The sequence below is a fragment of the Camelus bactrianus genome, chromosome 21 (genome assembly GCF_048773025.1).
Source record: "Camelus bactrianus isolate YW-2024 breed Bactrian camel chromosome 21, ASM4877302v1, whole genome shotgun sequence".
Taxonomy (NCBI): Eukaryota; Metazoa; Chordata; class Mammalia; order Artiodactyla; family Camelidae; genus Camelus; species Camelus bactrianus.
In genome coordinates this window covers 28,002,618-28,020,140 of record NC_133559.1, presented here as the reverse complement: position 1 = coordinate 28,020,140, position 17,523 = coordinate 28,002,618, and the positions used below count along the sequence as shown (strand labels likewise).

The following is a 17,523-nucleotide window of genomic DNA, read 5'->3' as shown; positions in this document are numbered from 1 at the left end:
ACAATCACCACATGGTCCGAGACAGCAACTGTTGTTCAAGCCTTTACCTGTAAATTCCAGCCAAGCAGAAGGGATAGGGGCCTCTTTACAAAGTTGCACACATTATTTCAACTTTCATGCCTCCCTCCAGCTAGCACTGAACCACGTGGCTACAACCTAGCTGCAAATGAAGCCAGGAAATACGATCTTTAAAATGGACGGCCATGTGTCCTCTAAAATAGGGTGTTCATTTTCTAAGACACAACTGGTCTTTTTCACAAAGCAGAACTTACTTTGACTTTGGAATATAAAAGGAAATGAGCACTCAGGCTTTAGCTCTTAACCTTCCCTTCCTTAATTTGACTTTTACTTTGTTAACTCAGCAAAGGTGACCCTGTGTTGCTGTGGAGAATCTCTGGAGGCTGAGTGGATTAAAGTATAGTAGATGTTCTTCAGTGTTTTCATTGAATAGCTTTCAAAACCAAACCAAACCAAACCAAACCACAAGGTCTTGTTAGCCAGGTAACGTAAGACAGGGATTGTCTGTGGAGGCTTAACAAGAACAGTCTCTCCATAATGAGTTCCATGAGCTGTAAGAGGGGATTTTCCTTTCCAGTCCTCTCCCTCTACCTGTTTTTGGCTTTAGGAAGGGTAGGTGATGGACGAAGATAGGGTCTTTTGAGAGTGAGCAGAAAACCGTAGCCTTACATGAGCAGACTTCTCAGCTCTTGGGTCATCTGCCTCCTTTCTGCTGCTGCCATTGGTTTCCAACTAATTACTCTTTTCCCCAAGCTCACTTCAGAATACAGGGTTTTTTTCCCTATTCTCATATCCATAAATCATGCACAAAGCATTTGTAAGATCTTCTAAGAAATTAGAACATTCATAAAGTTTAAGTTTTCTCCCTCCTTCACCTTCCCACCCATACATTTTCCCTCATAACAAAGTACCACGAGTTTAGAGGCTTAAACACCATTGATCATCACACAGCTCTGCAGGTTGTAGTCTGACATAGGGCACACTGGGCTAAAATCAGTGTTGACAGGGCTTTATTTCTTTTGGATGCTCTAGGGGAGGATTTTGTGTCCTTGCTCATTTGGGTTGCTGGCAGAATTGAGTTCCTTGCAGTTGTAGGATTGAGAACTAGTTCCTTGATAGTTGTCAGCTGAGGGCTGTTCCCAGCCTTTAGTAACTAATGGCATTTGGGTTACGTCCTTCCTGCATCACCACAGCCAGCAACACGAGATTGAGTCTCTTTCCTGCTTTGGAATTTTCCTGCCTCTTCTTCAGTCTTTTCTTCCTACCCACTCTCGTGCCCCCTCCTTCCACTTTTAGCATACTGATCTCCACGTCACCCAAATTTGGGTGACAGTTGTGTTTCCTCAGGGGCACCCGATCCACAGTGGGCAGTGAACGAGTTAAGGACTCACATGATCAGATTGAGCCCACTTGGATAATCCGGGATAATTTCCCCATCTCAAGGTCCTTAACTTCAGTTACATCTGCAAAGTCCCTCTTGCCATGTAAGATGTGTTCACAGGCCCTGGGAACTTAGGACGTGCACATTTTGAGGGGACATTATTCTGCTTGCCACCTGTCTAAACCAATTTTCTAGGTTAGGGGAAGGCAAATCCTAATTCTCCTCCTCAAGTGGGATTTAAGAAGTTTCTTCCATCAAGATGAACTATCCAATGTATAGCTTGTATGCATTTAAAAGAGATTCTAATTTAGAACCTAAAGAAGAGAGGTTCCCTATTTCGGCTGTCCTTCCTGTTTGTGCACAGACCTGGCTTCCTGCTTTATTGTACATTTTGGAGTACAGACAGTGGGGTCTCAGTAACCATTATGCCCCACCCTGTACTGTGCATTGCGAGTAGTAACTGTTAAGTTTTAAAAGAATGCTACCAGTGGGTCAATGCTTATGCAAAAGACTGAAATGAGATTTACATTCCAGAACTTTGAACAACATTTCATCACGGTTGCTGGGGATGGAAATGTTAGGATTCTCGAGGTGAAGACTGGATAAATCAAGATGAGAAGAATGATCTTGGTGTGGAACCAAAAGGGATGAAGGAGAACCCCTTTTTGGTTTTACATAAGGTACTTGCAGGAGGAGTGGAGACTTCCTCTGCTCCACTGCAGGGCCAGGAGCAGCTGTGGCAAAGCCCCAACTGAAGAACAGAATGGGGACCGCAGTGCTAGAGCCTCTTGTCGGTCTGGAAGGTGGACGCAACGGAAGCGGCAGGTGGCTACAAGCCAAAGGGCTGGGAGGCGCTCCCCAGCAGCACGGGCACAGACAAGTTGCTAATACCATAGGAGCCAGTCACCGTTCTTCGTGAGACGCTCAAGATGCACGTTGTCTTATATATTTAACAGTTATCACCAGAAAGCAATACATTTGAGGACAAGAGTCTTAATTTTTCCAAAGTATTAAAGCAAAAAATGAGAAAATCCTATATTTTCAGTGACTGAACCAAATCAGGTGTTCTTAGGCCGAGGTACATAGACAGGTTCCAAGAGTGCGAACTACCTGAAATCTTAAGTAAGATCTTTGTGTGCACGCCTCTTGCTGGAGAGTCCACAACTGTCACCATATTCTCAAAGGAGCCTCTTAGCCCCCAAAAGCTCAACACAACTGAACTAGATAGTGTTTAAGTTTCTTTTTTACACAGTCCTCATTATTATTCAATCGAGGCCTAAAACAGCTGTCTTTTAACAAAATGTGTTGCTCTTTCTACAGAACACTGATTTGTTCTGTAGAAAACTCAGGCAACTTTATATCATTAATATTTTAATACTAAACATACCATTTTTTTGTAGTTTGATATTTTTCAGATTTTGCAGTTGCATAAGATAAACATTTGTTTTATTTCCTGATAAAATTCTGAAGCCACTGGCAGGTGGTATTAGAATACTAGGTTAACAGGGAAATGCTCAGGACAACTATTCCTGCCAAAACACTTAGGTTTTATTTAGATCAGCAGGTTAACCTAACCCTATTTTGCTTCCTGTTATTTTGAAAAGAGCTAAAAATTTCAGTTATTTAAATGAGTAATTACTAAAGTATTAAAAATAACCACCAAGTACATATTTCACAGGTTAACATGAAAATATTATATAGGTTTACCAGTTGAGAAACATTAAATATGAGATTTGTAGCCAATTCCTTTATTTCCTTTATCTTAAATTTACTTCTAGATTTGAAAGAAATACACAGTTTCAAAGTTTGGAAGTTCCTGAAAGATCTCCCATTAAGGTTAATCCTAGAGCCACCAACTCGCCCCAGTTTGCCGACTACTGTCTCAGTTTTAGCACTTCTCATGTCTCAGGAAACCACAATCTGGGTGAAGATGGGACAGTTTCTAGTTAGTTCCTAGGAAGTAGATGCTTTTCTTAAAAGCTAAATTACCACTCAGTCTGGTAAATTCAGGGGACCTCCATCAGTGACTCTGACAGACTCAGTAGTACAGGCAGACCTCCTATTGCACTTTGCTTTAACGTGTTTCACAGATTTGTTTTATTCAATTTGAAGGTTTGGGGCAAACCTGCATCAAGCAAGTCTGTCGGCACCATTTTTTCAACAACATTTGCTAATAACTTCATGTCTCTGTGTCACATTTTGGTAATCCTTGAAATATTTCAAATTTTCATTATCAGTATATTTGTTATGGTGATCTGTGACCAGTGATCTCTGATGTTCGTATTATAATCGTTCTGGAGCACTGCATATTGTGCCCATAACAGACAGCGGACTCATGTGTGTGTCCTGGCTGCTCCAGTCCCCTGTCTCTCTAGTTAGCCAAGTTGTGAATGCAAAGTTAAAGTTCTGAAGGCAATCAGAAGTGCTATTTCAGTAAACACATGAATAAGAAAGGAGAACCGCCTTATTGCTGATGTGGAGAAAGTTTTAGTGGTCTTGATAGATCAAACCAGCCACATTTTGTCAAACTAAAACTTAATCCAGAGTAAAGCCCTAACTCTCTTCAACTCAATGAAGGTTGAGAGAAGTGAGGAAGCTGAAGAAAAGTTTGAAGCTAGCAGAGGTTGGCTCCTGAGGTTTGGGGAAAGTAGCTGTCTCCATAACATCAAAGCGCACGGAGAAGCACCGACTGCTGACACGGAGGCTGCAGCAAGGTACCCAGACAGTTACTGAGGGTGGCTCCACCGAACAAGGGTTTCAAGATAGACAGAACAGCCTTACAATGGAAGATGCCACCTAAGACTTTCACAGCTACAGAGCAGGAGTCAATGCCTGGCTTCAAAGGATTGGCTGACTGTCTTATGAGGGGTTAATGCAGCTGCTGACTTGAAGCTGAAGGCAGTGCTCATCTACCATTCCAAAAGCCCTGGGGCCCTTAAGAATTACACGAAATCTACTCTGCCTGTGCTCACAAAGCCTGGATGACAGCACATCTGTTGACAACATGGTTTACTGAATGTTCTGAGTGCACTGTTGAGACCTACTGCTCAGAAGAAGATTCCTTTCAAAATATTACTGCTCACTGATAATGCACCTGGGCACCCAAGAGCTCTGATGGAGATGCGGAGAAAGATGAAATGTTTTCATGCCTGCTAACACAATATCCATTCTCCAGGCTATGGGTCAAGGAGTAATTTCAACTTTGAAGTCTTCTTATAGGTAGCTGTTCCTATGAAGGGTCTGGGCAAAGTACACTGATACCCTTCTGGAAAGGATTCACCATTCTAGATGTCATTAAGAACGTTCGTGATTCATGGGAAGAGGTCAAAACAGCAACATTAACAGGAGTTTGGAAGAAATTGATTCCAACCCTCATGGATAACTTTGAGGGGTTCAAGACTTCAGTGACAAAGTGGCTGCAGATTTGGTGGAAATAGCAAGGGAATTGGAACTCGAAGTGGAGTCTGAAGGTGTGACTGAATTGCTGCAGTTTCACGATAAAGCTTGAATGGATTAGGAGTTGCTGTTTATGAACAAGCAAGGGAAGTGTCGTCTTGAGATGGACTCTACTCTTGGTTGTTGAAGATGCTGCAAAGATTGTTGAAGTGACAAAGTGTTGAGAATATAGCAAACTTAGTTGATAAAGCAGAGTTTTTAATTAATTAATTAGTGAAGATTGAGAGGGATTGGCTCCATTTGAAAGAAGTCCTATGTGGGTAAAATGCTATCAAATAGCACTGCACACTGCAGAGAAATCGTCTGTGAAACGAAGAGTCAACCAATGCACCAGACTTCACTGTTGTCTTGTTTTAAGAAATTGCCACTGTCACCCCAGCCTTCAAGCCCCACCCTGATCAGTCAGCCGCCATCAGCGTCGAGGCGAGACTCTCCACCAGCAAAAAGATAGACTCGCTGATGGCTCCGAGGTTAGCATTTTTTAGCAGTACAGTACTTTTAAACTAAGGTATGTAATTTTTTTTTAGTAACTTTCATATGCACTGGGAAACCAAAACATTTATGTGACTCACTTTATTCTGCTATTTGCTCTATTGTGGTGATCTGGAACCAAACCTGTAATCTCTCTGAGGTGTCTTGTACATTTCCCCATGATTGAGAAACCTTAAAAAAAATCACATGTAATAGGACAGTCTACAAATGTCAAAAGTGCACAAATACTCTTTTAATAACTTTCCTGTCTTTGGGCCAATTCAAATCTAAATCTTTCAGGTAGTAAACCCAGTGGGATGCAGGAACCTTTTTCTAGTCAAAAGCCAAATTCATAAATCGGTCCCAGTTCAATCAAAAATTGCATTTCTGGTTCTTTACTCTCCTCCCACCCCTATTCCCTTCTAGATCCGGAGGGAGGGAGATTAGCGTTCTAGTATGTGCTTGGCACGGTCGCTGATCCTCTTTCTAGAAGTCGTCTATGCTGACCCCAAGCTGACACAGCCGTTCAGTCTCCTGATTTATTCCCTTGGCACAGGTGATGTGCAGCTTTATGTGCAGCTTCACAGTGTGGGAGAGCCCATCACACTGCAGCAGGCAGCTCGGCAGCGTGGCTTCCTGCAACTGGCACATTAGATTATCCCCTCAGTTACTAACCTTTGAGCATTTCTGAGCCCAAAGGAAATGTACCATTCTCTTCCACACCTCTCTCTGCCCTAAAGCAAGCTGTTGGGCTGTCACCACAACCTTCCTGTTTACTAGTGCAAAGTGAAGACGCCAGTTATGTAAGCTGCCAGTCACAGAACATGTGCAAAACCAGGTCCATTCACCCCTGCCTGAATTTCTAGAAAGGCAGACCACCCCTCACTGTGCTTTCAAACCCCGATGTGTAATGAGAATGGTGGTGAGCAGCAACTTGACATTTCCCCACATGTTCCTTCTTCCCAAATTCTCTCCCCCTACTGTGTCCAGCCCCTTTTATTTCATCTCCTGACTGGGAGGGGGGTGTAATCAGCTCTCTTGTTTTGGAAGAACTTTCCAATCATCTCACACCTGCTGCAACATCACAAACCAAATATTCTTTGTTCTAGGCAGACTGTGGTTGAGAATGAGAGGAAACCCATCGCACAGATGACTTCTAGGTGTCATAATGGAGTCTTTGACAATTAGAAGTGACTTTAAGTTGACCTGCACTTACGACAGTAACTGGTACTTGATTTCCTCCCCCATATAAACAACTAGAAAACCAAATTCTATTTAAAAAACAATATATACGCAAACTGTATGTTTATGTGTGTATACATTTACATGAGTCAACTGCTTTCAGACACTGAACAGGCAATGTAGAGCTGTGACCCCCAAGGAAGGGAAGAAGCTGGGTGAGCATATGATCACCCTTTCGGTGTGGAGGCGCTAGATCTTGACAGGAGAGGCTGCACAGCAGTGTCACTGAGCTGGAGACAGGCACTGGGGTCTGAGGACGGTAGCTGGGATTTGTGGGGCAGGACACAGAGGGAGCTCTAGAGGATAGTTCTAGAAATCACCATAGCCAATTCCCTTATGTTTTCAGCTGAATTCTAAAAGATTGTAACTATGACTACCTGAGTGGTTCTTTCAAACTTCAGAGAATGTAAATTTGACATCTTGGCCATCTTTGACTTCTCATTTCTAGTTGAAGAAGTTGGAGGAATATGTAAGCGTCAAGTGAGGCATCACTGAATCTATACCTTTTATGTAAGTGTTCACATGTGCAAAGGACAGAAGCCAGCCACTGACGAGGCGGGATGCTCCGTATGGCTGCTGAGTGGAACTTAGTGCAGAGTTTAGCCTTCACCCTGAAGACAACAGGAAGCACGGTGTGAGCCGGGAGGGGCGTGGTGCTGACCTGAGGTCGCTGCATCACTGCACGTGCAAGTTAATGGACAGCCCGAGGAGGGCAGAGGCAGCTGGCTTATAAGTTACAACTGGAAGGTGTTTCCCAAGCAGAATTGACTAGGTATGGCGATATTTATGTAGCTACAACTCCTGCGACTAAAACATTTTGCTGAATAGGAGACAGTATAGGACACAGGGTGAGTTAGGGAGTTTTTTGTTTCAGTTTGGAAAGTACTTATTTCTGGACAGAAATACACGTCTAGTTAGCAGTTTATGTAGGTCTGATGCTCGGAAAATCTCAGCTGGAGATACAGATTCCAGAGTCTGTAAATAAACTGGACTAGTGAGCTTATCATTAGTAACTGTTGAAGGTGATCTAAAGAACATACGTAGAACAAGAGGATTTTGAAAAGGACACAAAGACAAAATCCAGCTTGCCGAAGACCACTCATGTGTCAGAGGGCAGCGTTAAGATCTGAGCTCCGCTGTCTAATCCACAGCCTCGGTAATCTCCACTGTGCTGTGCTGTTTCTGAAATGGGAACTATGTGAAAACTCACTGCAAACTGTGAAGTGTTATAAGCATATAAACTTCTCCACTAAAATAAACTAGCTTAGAAATGTCCTTTGAAATACACGTTAATGTGGACAGAGCTGTCAGATACCTACCTGAACTTCACGCATCGGTGCGGCTCCACTTACTTTAGTTCTTTGGCTAAATATAATCAATCTTCACTCAAGAGTTATGTGGATTACTTCTTAATTCTAATTAAACTTTTATATTAACTTTAATTTTTATACAATTCTTAATTCTAAAATTTTTATTAATTTTTATAAAATTTTATATTAATTTTAATTTTTAAACTAACTAGAAAAGAGAATGCTGACCTTGGTCTCAGATTTTTCAAAGACAACGCTTGGGAAAAAGTAAGTATGTCCAGCCCTCGGTCAGAAGTTTTACCCAGGTACAGAGGTCCACGCTGTTTACTCTAACCACACGCAACGACATCAGTTGGTGTATCTGTGAAACAGTACAGTGTTTCCTCTGATGTTTAAACAGACGTAACTGGCGTTGTAAAATTATTCTAATGTGCATGATCAACAATTAACTTCGTAGCCGGTATTCAATGTAATACTTTATTTTCTATTGTATTTAAACTAAAGCCATGAAAATATCAAGTTAATTTTAAGGGCAAATCTTTACTCCTTAAAGAAAAAATACAAACTGTGGTATTTTTATAATAGATCATTCTATTTTACATAATGTAAACAAAACCACCAATACATCTATGTGCTTTGTTTCCTTAAACTACAATGAACCACAGAATGGGTGGGAAATGGGTTTATTTGTCGGCAGCAAGTAAACCTGGGAAAACAAGTAGCATGCTTTCTCCCCCTGCGGTCTGTGCACAGGCGCTGCCATACCCAAGCTTTAGTAGCCACATCCTCCTCCTCTCCCTTGTCCCAAGTAGCCACCCCCACAGCCCCCTCTGCCCCCGCCTCGCTGGAAGCCCCCGGGCCCTCTGTAGCCTCCTCCGGTGGGCCCTCTGTAGTCTCCTCCTGATGCACCTCTGTAGCCACCTCGGGAGCCCCCTCGGTAGCCACCCCCCCCACCGTAGCCTCCCCGGTAGGAGCTGGAGCCGCCACCGTAGCCGCCGCCACTGTAGCCGCCGCCACCATAGCCCCCCCCACCTCTGTAGCCCCCGCCGCCGTAGCCCCCGCCGCCATAGCTGGGGCCTCCCCTCCTATATCCACTCCCGTTGTCGTAGCGAGCCATCTTGGGGGGACGCGGACCATCTCCATACCTGGGAACAGCACAAAACCACCACTTCAGCACAATATCCTTAACACTCCTCAGCTAGTCACACAATACAAACATTCAGTCATATTTGAAAATTTAACGCATAAAGGGAATGAAGCCAAATGCACAAATACAAACTAAAACAAAATAAATTTGCTAAATCCAAAAAAGACAGAAGAAGAGACGTAAGTATAACCATGTGCTTCTAAAGTTTCTTTCTGGTTTGTTCTCAAAGATCTTAAATTTCGGCCATATGTCCTTATGGCTTGAAGTCAGTTCTCTCTCACTCACCTCAACTACACGGCACTCTCAGAAAGCAACGTGTGTTAGACAGAGGCTCCCAGAGCTGACAACAGATTACTTGCCCTTTACCACAAAACGTTTTCCTGCATTAACTCTGAAGCATGTTTCTGAAAACTGCCTTAGGGTCAATCTGTTTACACCTAAATCTGTTCCATAAGGCAAACAAAGAAAATGAGTAATGAATTGCAGGAAATCAAGATGTCTCACCAAAATTACAACCCACCAGACCCCAAAGTGCCTAGTCTTCCGCGCAGCTTTTCTTAGAGGCCAGCACTACCAGTGCAGCTGCTGCCCGAGTCAGAAACACGGCAGGACCTGCCCCCTTCCCTCACTGCACTGCTCTCCCCATTTTAATCCATCACAAACTCCTACCGAATCTGTCTAGTCTGTCTACTTCTCATTTCAATTCTCCCTAGTGCAATTAAGGCCACCGTTAGACTCACACATCCTAACCTCTTTTCTGTATTTATCCCATCCTTTCTCGTTTCTGGCCTTTTGTCCCTCACACAGCAGATTGTATGTGAAGCCTCCCTGATTACCACCCGTCCTAACAAAAGTCTCTCCTGAACACCTGAGCACCGCATCTGCTCCTGCCTAGGCCACTTATCTTCCATCTTTATGTCTGAAGTTTCTCCTTCTCAACAGTTCTTCTACACACCTGACCTGCTGAGAGGACCACAATAATAAATGGGAGCCATGCTGTCTGAGTTTGAACCCAGGTCTATCATTCGCTAGCTGTATGACCTTGGGTCTCAACTTTTCTGCCTACTTTTCTTACTTATACTAAAGAGGATAATGCTCTGACTACATTTCAGGCACATTAAATATTAAAATGAGTTAACATGAGAAAAGCACTCAGCAGTGTGGCATACCCTAAGTACTATGTGTTTGATTCATTTTAAAGAGTAGTTAATTTAACTCAGTTATGGCCAAAATGGGAAGTCAGAATCCATAAGCCACATGGTTCTATACATTAAGACTGTAACAGTTTATAATCAAATGCAGTAAGTGATCCTTGATGGAGAGATTAAAAAATAGTTTTGAATGACTAGAAAAAAATTTAATGTTTGCATATTAATTTTACTGTGACAAAACATGTTTGGGGTGTGATCTGGTATTACAGCTATGTTCTTAAAAGATACATGAAGCATACTGATGTAGAATGTCATGATGTCTGCATCTTAATCACAGATGATCAGGCAAAAGAAGTACGTGTGGGTGTAATACATGTATGACAGCAAGCGTCACAAAATGCTGACAGTCAGTGAACCTAAGTTAAGAGACTACATGGGTGCTCACTGCACTACTGTCCTGCCTTTTCTGCAGGTATCGAGTATTTCCAAATAGCAGTGGGCAGAGAAAAACTTTAAAGGTGAAAAAAACTAAAGCAAATAAAACATCTTAAGAATTAAGAGAAATTTCACACTTCTTTGGTTTAAGATACCCACATTCTTGTATTTCCTGAAGATAAACCCTGATGCTTTTCATCTGAAGGAGCAAGTTAACCCCTCGTAATTTTTCCTTCAGAGAAGACAAAGCAGTCCTGTGGGAAGAGGGCTGCCTGGGCTGTGACCTTCCTGGCACGTGACCCTGCATACGTTTCCGGCTGTAGCCTTCTGTCTCTGTGTGAACGGCTGTAACAGATCATTAACACAAACGCAAAACCCTTTTCTCTGAGCGTGTTAACCACAACTAAACTTCACGTTCTTTCAGCATTTGTCTAGAATTTTAACTTAAATGACAAGGCTTCGAGAAACTAACTGGGGATTTTGGGCGAGTGTGAGATCACTGCCCTCCACTCAGTTCAAACAGAAGTCACCACGCTGCTCACCGTGTGTTGCCAATCATGAGGTTGATGCCAGCAGCCGAGGGCCGGGAGATCTGGCGGATTGTGTTCAGCATGCGTTCGTTCACAGGGTCCAGCTGGCTGATGATATCAGGCTGCTTGGTTACTTCCACAACCAGAGCCTCCACAGCGGCCCGGAGGGCAGTGACACAGGCGGCAGACTCATGAGACATCTGCAGTTTGATCCTAACAAAGGAAAACATTAAAAATAACAGGTGGTACACACAGAAAGGACTATTACCTCAGCTTCATACATGGCAAGTGATGGGATAAATTCAGCTTCTTTCCATGTATCAACCTCCAAGTATCAACTACTGCAGTGGCCCCAGACTCAGGCAAACACAGTATGCAGAACAACAAGAATCTACGCTCACTTCTTACAATTCACCGCTAGCTACTGGCAGGAGCTGTGAACCATGAAGTCTATCACAAGCAGAACACTCTTAGCAACACAGACCCCTCAGCCTCCAGTAAAAGAATGAATGAAGTAAGACACTTGGATTGTTGGAGTTCTGAAAGTTTTCATGAAATGACTGAGCCTAATACCTATTCATTAAATTCTATTCAGTTTTTGCCAAGTGCTTACTACACACTCACCACTCGTCTCTCAGCAATCTCAAGTGCACGAAAGAGGCACCTAAGTTCCAGTTAGATTCTAATCCCTAAATAGGTAACCAACAAGGTCCTACTGTGCTGTGTAGCACAGGGAACTATATTCAACACCTTGGAACAACCTACAATGAAAAAGACTATGAAAAGGAATATATAAATACATGTGTAACTGAAGCACTGTGCTGTAAGTCAGAAATTAACACAACATTGTAAACTGACTCTACTCCAATTAAAGAAAAATAAAAAATTTTATTATAAGGAATTATATAAAAATGGAAAAAATAAAACAAAACAAGCCTTCTAAACCCCAAAACATACAGAACATTCTAAGGCACACAAACACACAAATATATTAAAAAAAATCATGGTAGTGGATGTGGCTCCAACGCCTAATGCTTTTGCTTCTACTGGTACAGTCGACTTACGACTTCACCACCAAGTATGAACTGTACTCCTAAGATACACTACCAAGACTGTTACAAAGCACCTCGTTTCCTCATTTGTGCCATCAAATTTTGCCATGTTTGTTTCATAAATTAAGTTAGATTAGCAGCTGAATTCCACTGCATTTCAATTCTAAATTCAGTTGAGTGCATATCTGAAAATCCATACCAGTCATCTACAAGCACAATCTGTCCATCAGACTGCACTTTCTTGGAGGCAAAGAGAAGCAGCTGCAAGGGGCTGACTAAGGTCATGCCTTTAGCAGAGATGGCCCGGGTTCGAATCTGAAGAATGGAGAAAGAGGCAAGAGGATATAGTCGACATTCCAACTGTCAATCAACTACCATATAATGATAATGTGCTACGCTTTGAAAATTAAAACTCATGTTCCCACTGCACATTAGTAAGTACAGAGAATCTGGAGTTTCAATGTAAACTTTCCTTACCTTTTCACCAAATACAAAGAAGGGAGACGGGTACTTCATGTCCTGGCTGCTGAAAGGACAATTGACAGACGACTTGTGGATGAGTGCGTTGCGCCCTTCGGTCGTGAGAATCTTTCTCTTCTCCTTATGGTAGCACACATTGGGGTACACACCAAAGGCCAGGAGAGAGATAACAACATCCAGATTGTTGTCCGGTCCAGTGTTGGTAAACACTTGTGTCAGTAAACAATCTGTTAAGAGTGGGATTTAAAAAAAAAAAAATCAGGTATCTGGCTGATCCTCACATTGCATGCAAACCATTTACAAGAACTGGAGGAACTGACTCCTCTCCCAACCCTCTTCTTTCAAACACCTGCCTAACTTCCTCTCCTGAGAACCCCTGCACTCAGATTAAGTGCAAGGAAAAATTCTGCTCAGTCTTCAAATAATAAGGAAATTAAAATGTCTGTATTCTCTTACAAACTCAACATAATATAAGCTTGGAGTTATTACTTAAAAAACAGAACTAGACCGTATGACCACAACGTGTTCCACCTGCTGTTCTTGAACAGCTACTCCTCCTACAGAAGACGGCGTGACGACTCAGGAGGGACCCGCTGGGAGAAGGCTGCCGCTCTCACCGTCGGTGCTTCACGCGCACCGCAGCATTTGGAAAGTACGATGGTAGCTACTGCGAGTGTGGAAATACTGTGCTAGAAAACCTGAGTCCTAGTCTTGTACTGCCTAACTGAGTGAGTCCGGGCAAGTAGTTTAACCTCCTGTGTCAGTTTCCTGATCTACAAAATGGAGCAATGATACCTGCATCTCAGGGGCTGTAAAGAGTCTATCATATAAAAACGTTCCTTTTTCCTTTGATTAAAAAATTACAAATTTAGTCAGTTTACAATAGAAGAGAACTACCGTGTTTAGTTATTTAGATCTGGCCCAACTACCTTCTTCACGAAACAGAGATTTAAAAACCCTCCCCATCAAAGCAGCACAATTCTCAGACCACCTACTAATCACCCGTGCACTGCAGTACAATGTGAACAGCATAATCTTTTGCATCCTTTTTGGGAAACTGAACTAATGTGAAAAACTGATTGTCACTATAGTTCAAAGAACTAAGGAACAGCCAGGAACATAAAAAAAGCACAGGGCCTGGAGTCCAAAGCTACAATGTACTGCACTATCAACGCGCATGTATTATACAGAGGCTACTTCAGACAGGTGTGGAGAATGCGAGAATCTTACCTTCTGGAAATCCAGAGTTAATCAGAATCTCTTTGAGCTGAACTTTGGCCTCCCAGGTCATTCTGAGTGTAGCCATATTGAGTCTTTTGTGCTCACAAAAACGTATCTCGGCCTCTTCTCCCCCCATTCTAAAGCAAACAGGCAAGGTAAGAGTCACGCACAGAGCCCAGAGAACCAGGCACAGACCACGAACCAGAGACAGTTCCCCCACATCTTGTAACTCCACTCTTTCAAGGCCGTACCTAGCATCATCCCAAGCTTGGAATACTGATAAAAGGGCCACGTGATCAGAGAATCTGTTTCCAGCAAAATTTCGATGGATATAACCCAGTCGCTTTCCTTCACTGATGAAAGGCTCTGGGAAGCAGGTGGCTGCAGAGATGGTACAAACAGCATCTCCCACACTAGAACAAACAGGAAAATTCAGTCTAGATCGTTCTTGTCCCAGCAACTCAGGCAGTACTGCTCACCGTGGGTCAGTCAGTATTGGCTATGGTACTGCTGTATCAGCACTGAGACTGGCTTAACAAAGAAACTCACAGCCTTCTCTCCAGAAGCAAAAAGGGAAAAAACAACGGGCTCTGATGTTGATGGACGCATATTTACCACAAACTGTGACCAAATGTTATGCTTTTCCTTTTCTATTCTCCTTAATCTTTAAAACTTTCTGATAAAATACACCTGTTTTCCTAATGGTATTTCTTTCTCAAGGACGACTACTTAATTGAGGAATTGCATTTCTCTTTTGAGAAATCTGTATTCTTCCCCACAACAAGTTGGGCCCAGGTATCCATCTACTGGAACACTGTTCATATTTCGTGCTTCCCTCAGTAACTAAACTATGTCACTTCTGCACTGAAGGATATTTAGTATATTCTTCTATCCGAGCCCATACTGTTGTTACTGGGAGGGGGTGAGATTCTGAAATTGTTCTCCCATTTAACTATCAGCAATAAAACAAAGCACTTACTAGAAAATGCACCCCATTATCATCATTTTGCCAAGACGAGGCTCAATGGGGAGTTTAGCCAGGATCCGTCCCAGAGGAGTCAATTCATCATTGGCATCTAATGCATCAAGCTCTGTGGGGAGATATTTCTTTGTGAGTTTAAACAGCAACGAACACCCCTGCAACCTGGGCAAAGATGGAGTACTTCCTTATTGCACTTAAGTTTTCATCATTTGTCAAGCCAACTGCCAGCACCATGCCCATAGCCAACAACTCTCTTCACTTAAAAACAGAACAAAGCCACATTCTAGAGCACCAGATACGAAGAAGTCACTAGAACGAGGCCCTGCAGGCTGTCGAGCTGAGCGCAGTCCACGAGAAGTCTGTAACAGCTGCAGTAACTGCAGCAGCAGCGTAAGCAGCCACATGCTGCGCCAAGTCCGACAGCGCCCCTGGCAAGTCTTAGAAAGAAATGAAATCTGGAGAATAAAAGCCTGAAGTTCACATAGCAGATGAGCACAGGGAGATTCGAAGTTCAGGCTCAGACCCCCCGCGCCCCCGTGCCCCGCCGACCCCCTACGGTGCCGTGCTGCCGCTCGCTCTGCAACAAACAGAAACACAAGTTCTAAGAGAAGTGCACAGAACACTGTGGGTCTCATGAGTAATTCATGTTCTGATCACTGAACCCTGGATCAGAGAAGACACTGCCTTTTCTCCATCTCTGTCCCCTAAATAAGACTCACACTATCCCTTACCTCGTGTTGCTAATTTTACATCCTGACTATACCAAGCACATGAAGCAACACTGAAAGCCACATTGTCACAGCCCTGTGGACGGCATCCCCTTCTCAGTTCACAGCTAAGTGTTAATTACCAGGACAAGACAAGGACTGAATTGGCATGTGTTGGGTAGGCACGTGTTCGCAGGTACCTCTAAGCGTGTGCTCTGCTTCAATCACGGCATCCAGAGGCGGAGGCTCAATCGCCTTGGCCAGGAACTGGCCGATGCCTCCCAGACGCAGCAGTTTTATGCTCAAAGCAATTTCATGCAGCGGCGTTCGGAACATCTCTGGTGTCATGTGGGTTTCGAGTCTAAGACAAAATTAGCATAAAATAACCATCTTCTCTTATATACATATACACAGTTTGTTTAATAAAATCTTTGCAGAGAGATACTCAGGGATCTAGAACTGCCCTTCCCTTAGCCTTTTACAATTACCAGAGAGCGTTTTACATTTACCAGAGACTCTGAACAAGACCCTCTTAACTGGCTGAGTAGTGGCTTATGACTTTACACTTACAGCTTGAAGGTATTTTTGGCCGAGAAGTGAAGGAGGATGAAAAATTATCCCAAATCTCTAATGTTACTACTTCCACTATGGCTTCCTCAGGTCCTGTCTGCTGACAAACAAGGGTTAAAAATGGTAGCAGCACCTTCTGTGGGAAACGCAGGCTAACACAAACCTTTTCCTGTAACCTCCTCCCGCCCTTCCTGGTCCATATAAATTTAGTACCACTGGAAAGGATCTTACAGATTATCTAACCCTTTAAAACTTTAATAACAACAACTATTAATATAAATTAACAATGATAACAGCTAACGTTTACTGAGAGGTTACCATGTGCCAAGCACTGTTCTCAGTATTTCACATCATTGACTCACTAATTCTCACACAAATCCTTTGGGCTGGGTATCACATTATCTTCCTTTATTAATGAAGGAAAGAGATGCAGAAAAGTTAGGTAGCTTAATCTTACTTTGTAGAATGCGGAAACAAAGGCTTAGAAGTGCAAATGTTTAAGGCTCTGTAACATATCAGGCACAAACAGTATTAAAACCCAGGTCTCTACATTTCTAATCCAGGCTTATTCTCCATAAACTATTTACAATGAAGATTCATGGGAACCATTTAAAGGTGAATTCCAACACTGCTGGCAAGACTCAGATCAGCTTAAACCAGGATTACATAAACGCAGACAACATTCCTCATCCTACAGAGAAAAGAACAAAAACCCCTTATAAATCTATTCATGCTGTTACTGATTAATACTAGTAGGTGGTTTTCCTCTTAAGATGTTAGGGTACAGTACTTGTTTCTTCTGTTCAAGGGACAATCCAACCTTTAAAAAGCACTAAGTATCTCCCAAATGTTGCAGCCAGTCTCCTGGGTTAACCTCTGATGCTCCAATAAACCTACATTTACAGTTACGAGGGAGCCATATGCTACCAACGTAAAAGCAAATCAAAGCTTCTTTGATTTTTCTCCAGTGTGTCATATGCATCTGGCCACCTAAATTAGTCTGTCCCTCAGTTCTTCACTGTGGTAAACACACATACATGTACGCAAAACTCCTAATTCTACCTCTAGTATCAACTAGTTAGAGCTAACATACACCACGTGGATTTCCAGGAACATACAACTAAATACATTATCTTAACATCTGTAATTCACAGAGAAGAATTATTGTAACCAATTGGTCCCATCCACTAACATTCCCCAAAAGGCTCTGTGGTATAAATGAAATGGACAAGGTGTTAACAGACCTGGGTTTCAGTCCTGAAGAAGTCAGCTATGCTCCTTAAGCTTTGGCTCCCTTTTCCAAATAATACCCCGTTTCTCAGGCACACGAGGAGGATCGTACAAGAGAGGTGATGTGCTAACAGTGTGAG

The 17,523-nt window shown here is 42.8% G+C and overlaps 2 protein-coding genes across 15 annotated transcripts in view; one reads left to right on the top strand and one right to left on the bottom strand.

Annotated features, from left to right (window-relative positions):
* The window catches only part of SHCBP1L (SHC binding and spindle associated 1 like), a 111,404-nt gene extending 103,561 nt beyond the window's left edge, over window positions 1-7,843 (top strand). For 2 of the 12 annotated variants that reach the window (XR_012501439.1, XM_074349921.1), the window contains one exon: window positions 1,934-7,843. Coding sequence is in view for 3 of the 12 variants with exons in the window: in XM_074349921.1 (XP_074206022.1) it covers window positions 1,934-2,005 (72 nt within the window). In the remaining 9 variants the exon portion in view is untranslated. The remainder of the gene's footprint in view (window positions 1-1,933) is intronic. The other 10 variants (XR_012501437.1, XR_012501436.1, XR_012501435.1 and 7 more) reach the window with 10 other exon arrangements.
* Window positions 7,844-8,341: 498 nt separating this feature from the next.
* DHX9 (DExH-box helicase 9) overlaps window positions 8,342-17,523 on the bottom strand; it is a 52,542-nt gene continuing 43,360 nt past the window's right edge. For 2 of the 3 annotated variants that reach the window (XM_074349916.1, XM_074349917.1), the window contains 8 exons: window positions 15,784-15,944; window positions 14,874-14,985; window positions 14,146-14,307; window positions 13,904-14,031; window positions 12,671-12,900; window positions 12,393-12,508; window positions 11,154-11,354; window positions 8,342-9,023 (listed from right to left, as the gene is read on the bottom strand). In XM_074349916.1, the coding sequence (XP_074206017.1) occupies window positions 8,651-9,023; window positions 11,154-11,354; window positions 12,393-12,508; window positions 12,671-12,900; window positions 13,904-14,031; window positions 14,146-14,307; window positions 14,874-14,985; window positions 15,784-15,944 (1,483 nt within the window). In that variant the 3' untranslated portion in view covers window positions 8,342-8,650. Of the gene's footprint in view, window positions 9,024-11,153; window positions 11,355-12,392; window positions 12,509-12,670; window positions 12,901-13,903; window positions 14,032-14,145; window positions 14,308-14,873; window positions 14,986-15,783; window positions 15,945-17,523 lie in introns of those variants that run through there. The other variant, XM_074349918.1, reaches the window with a different exon arrangement.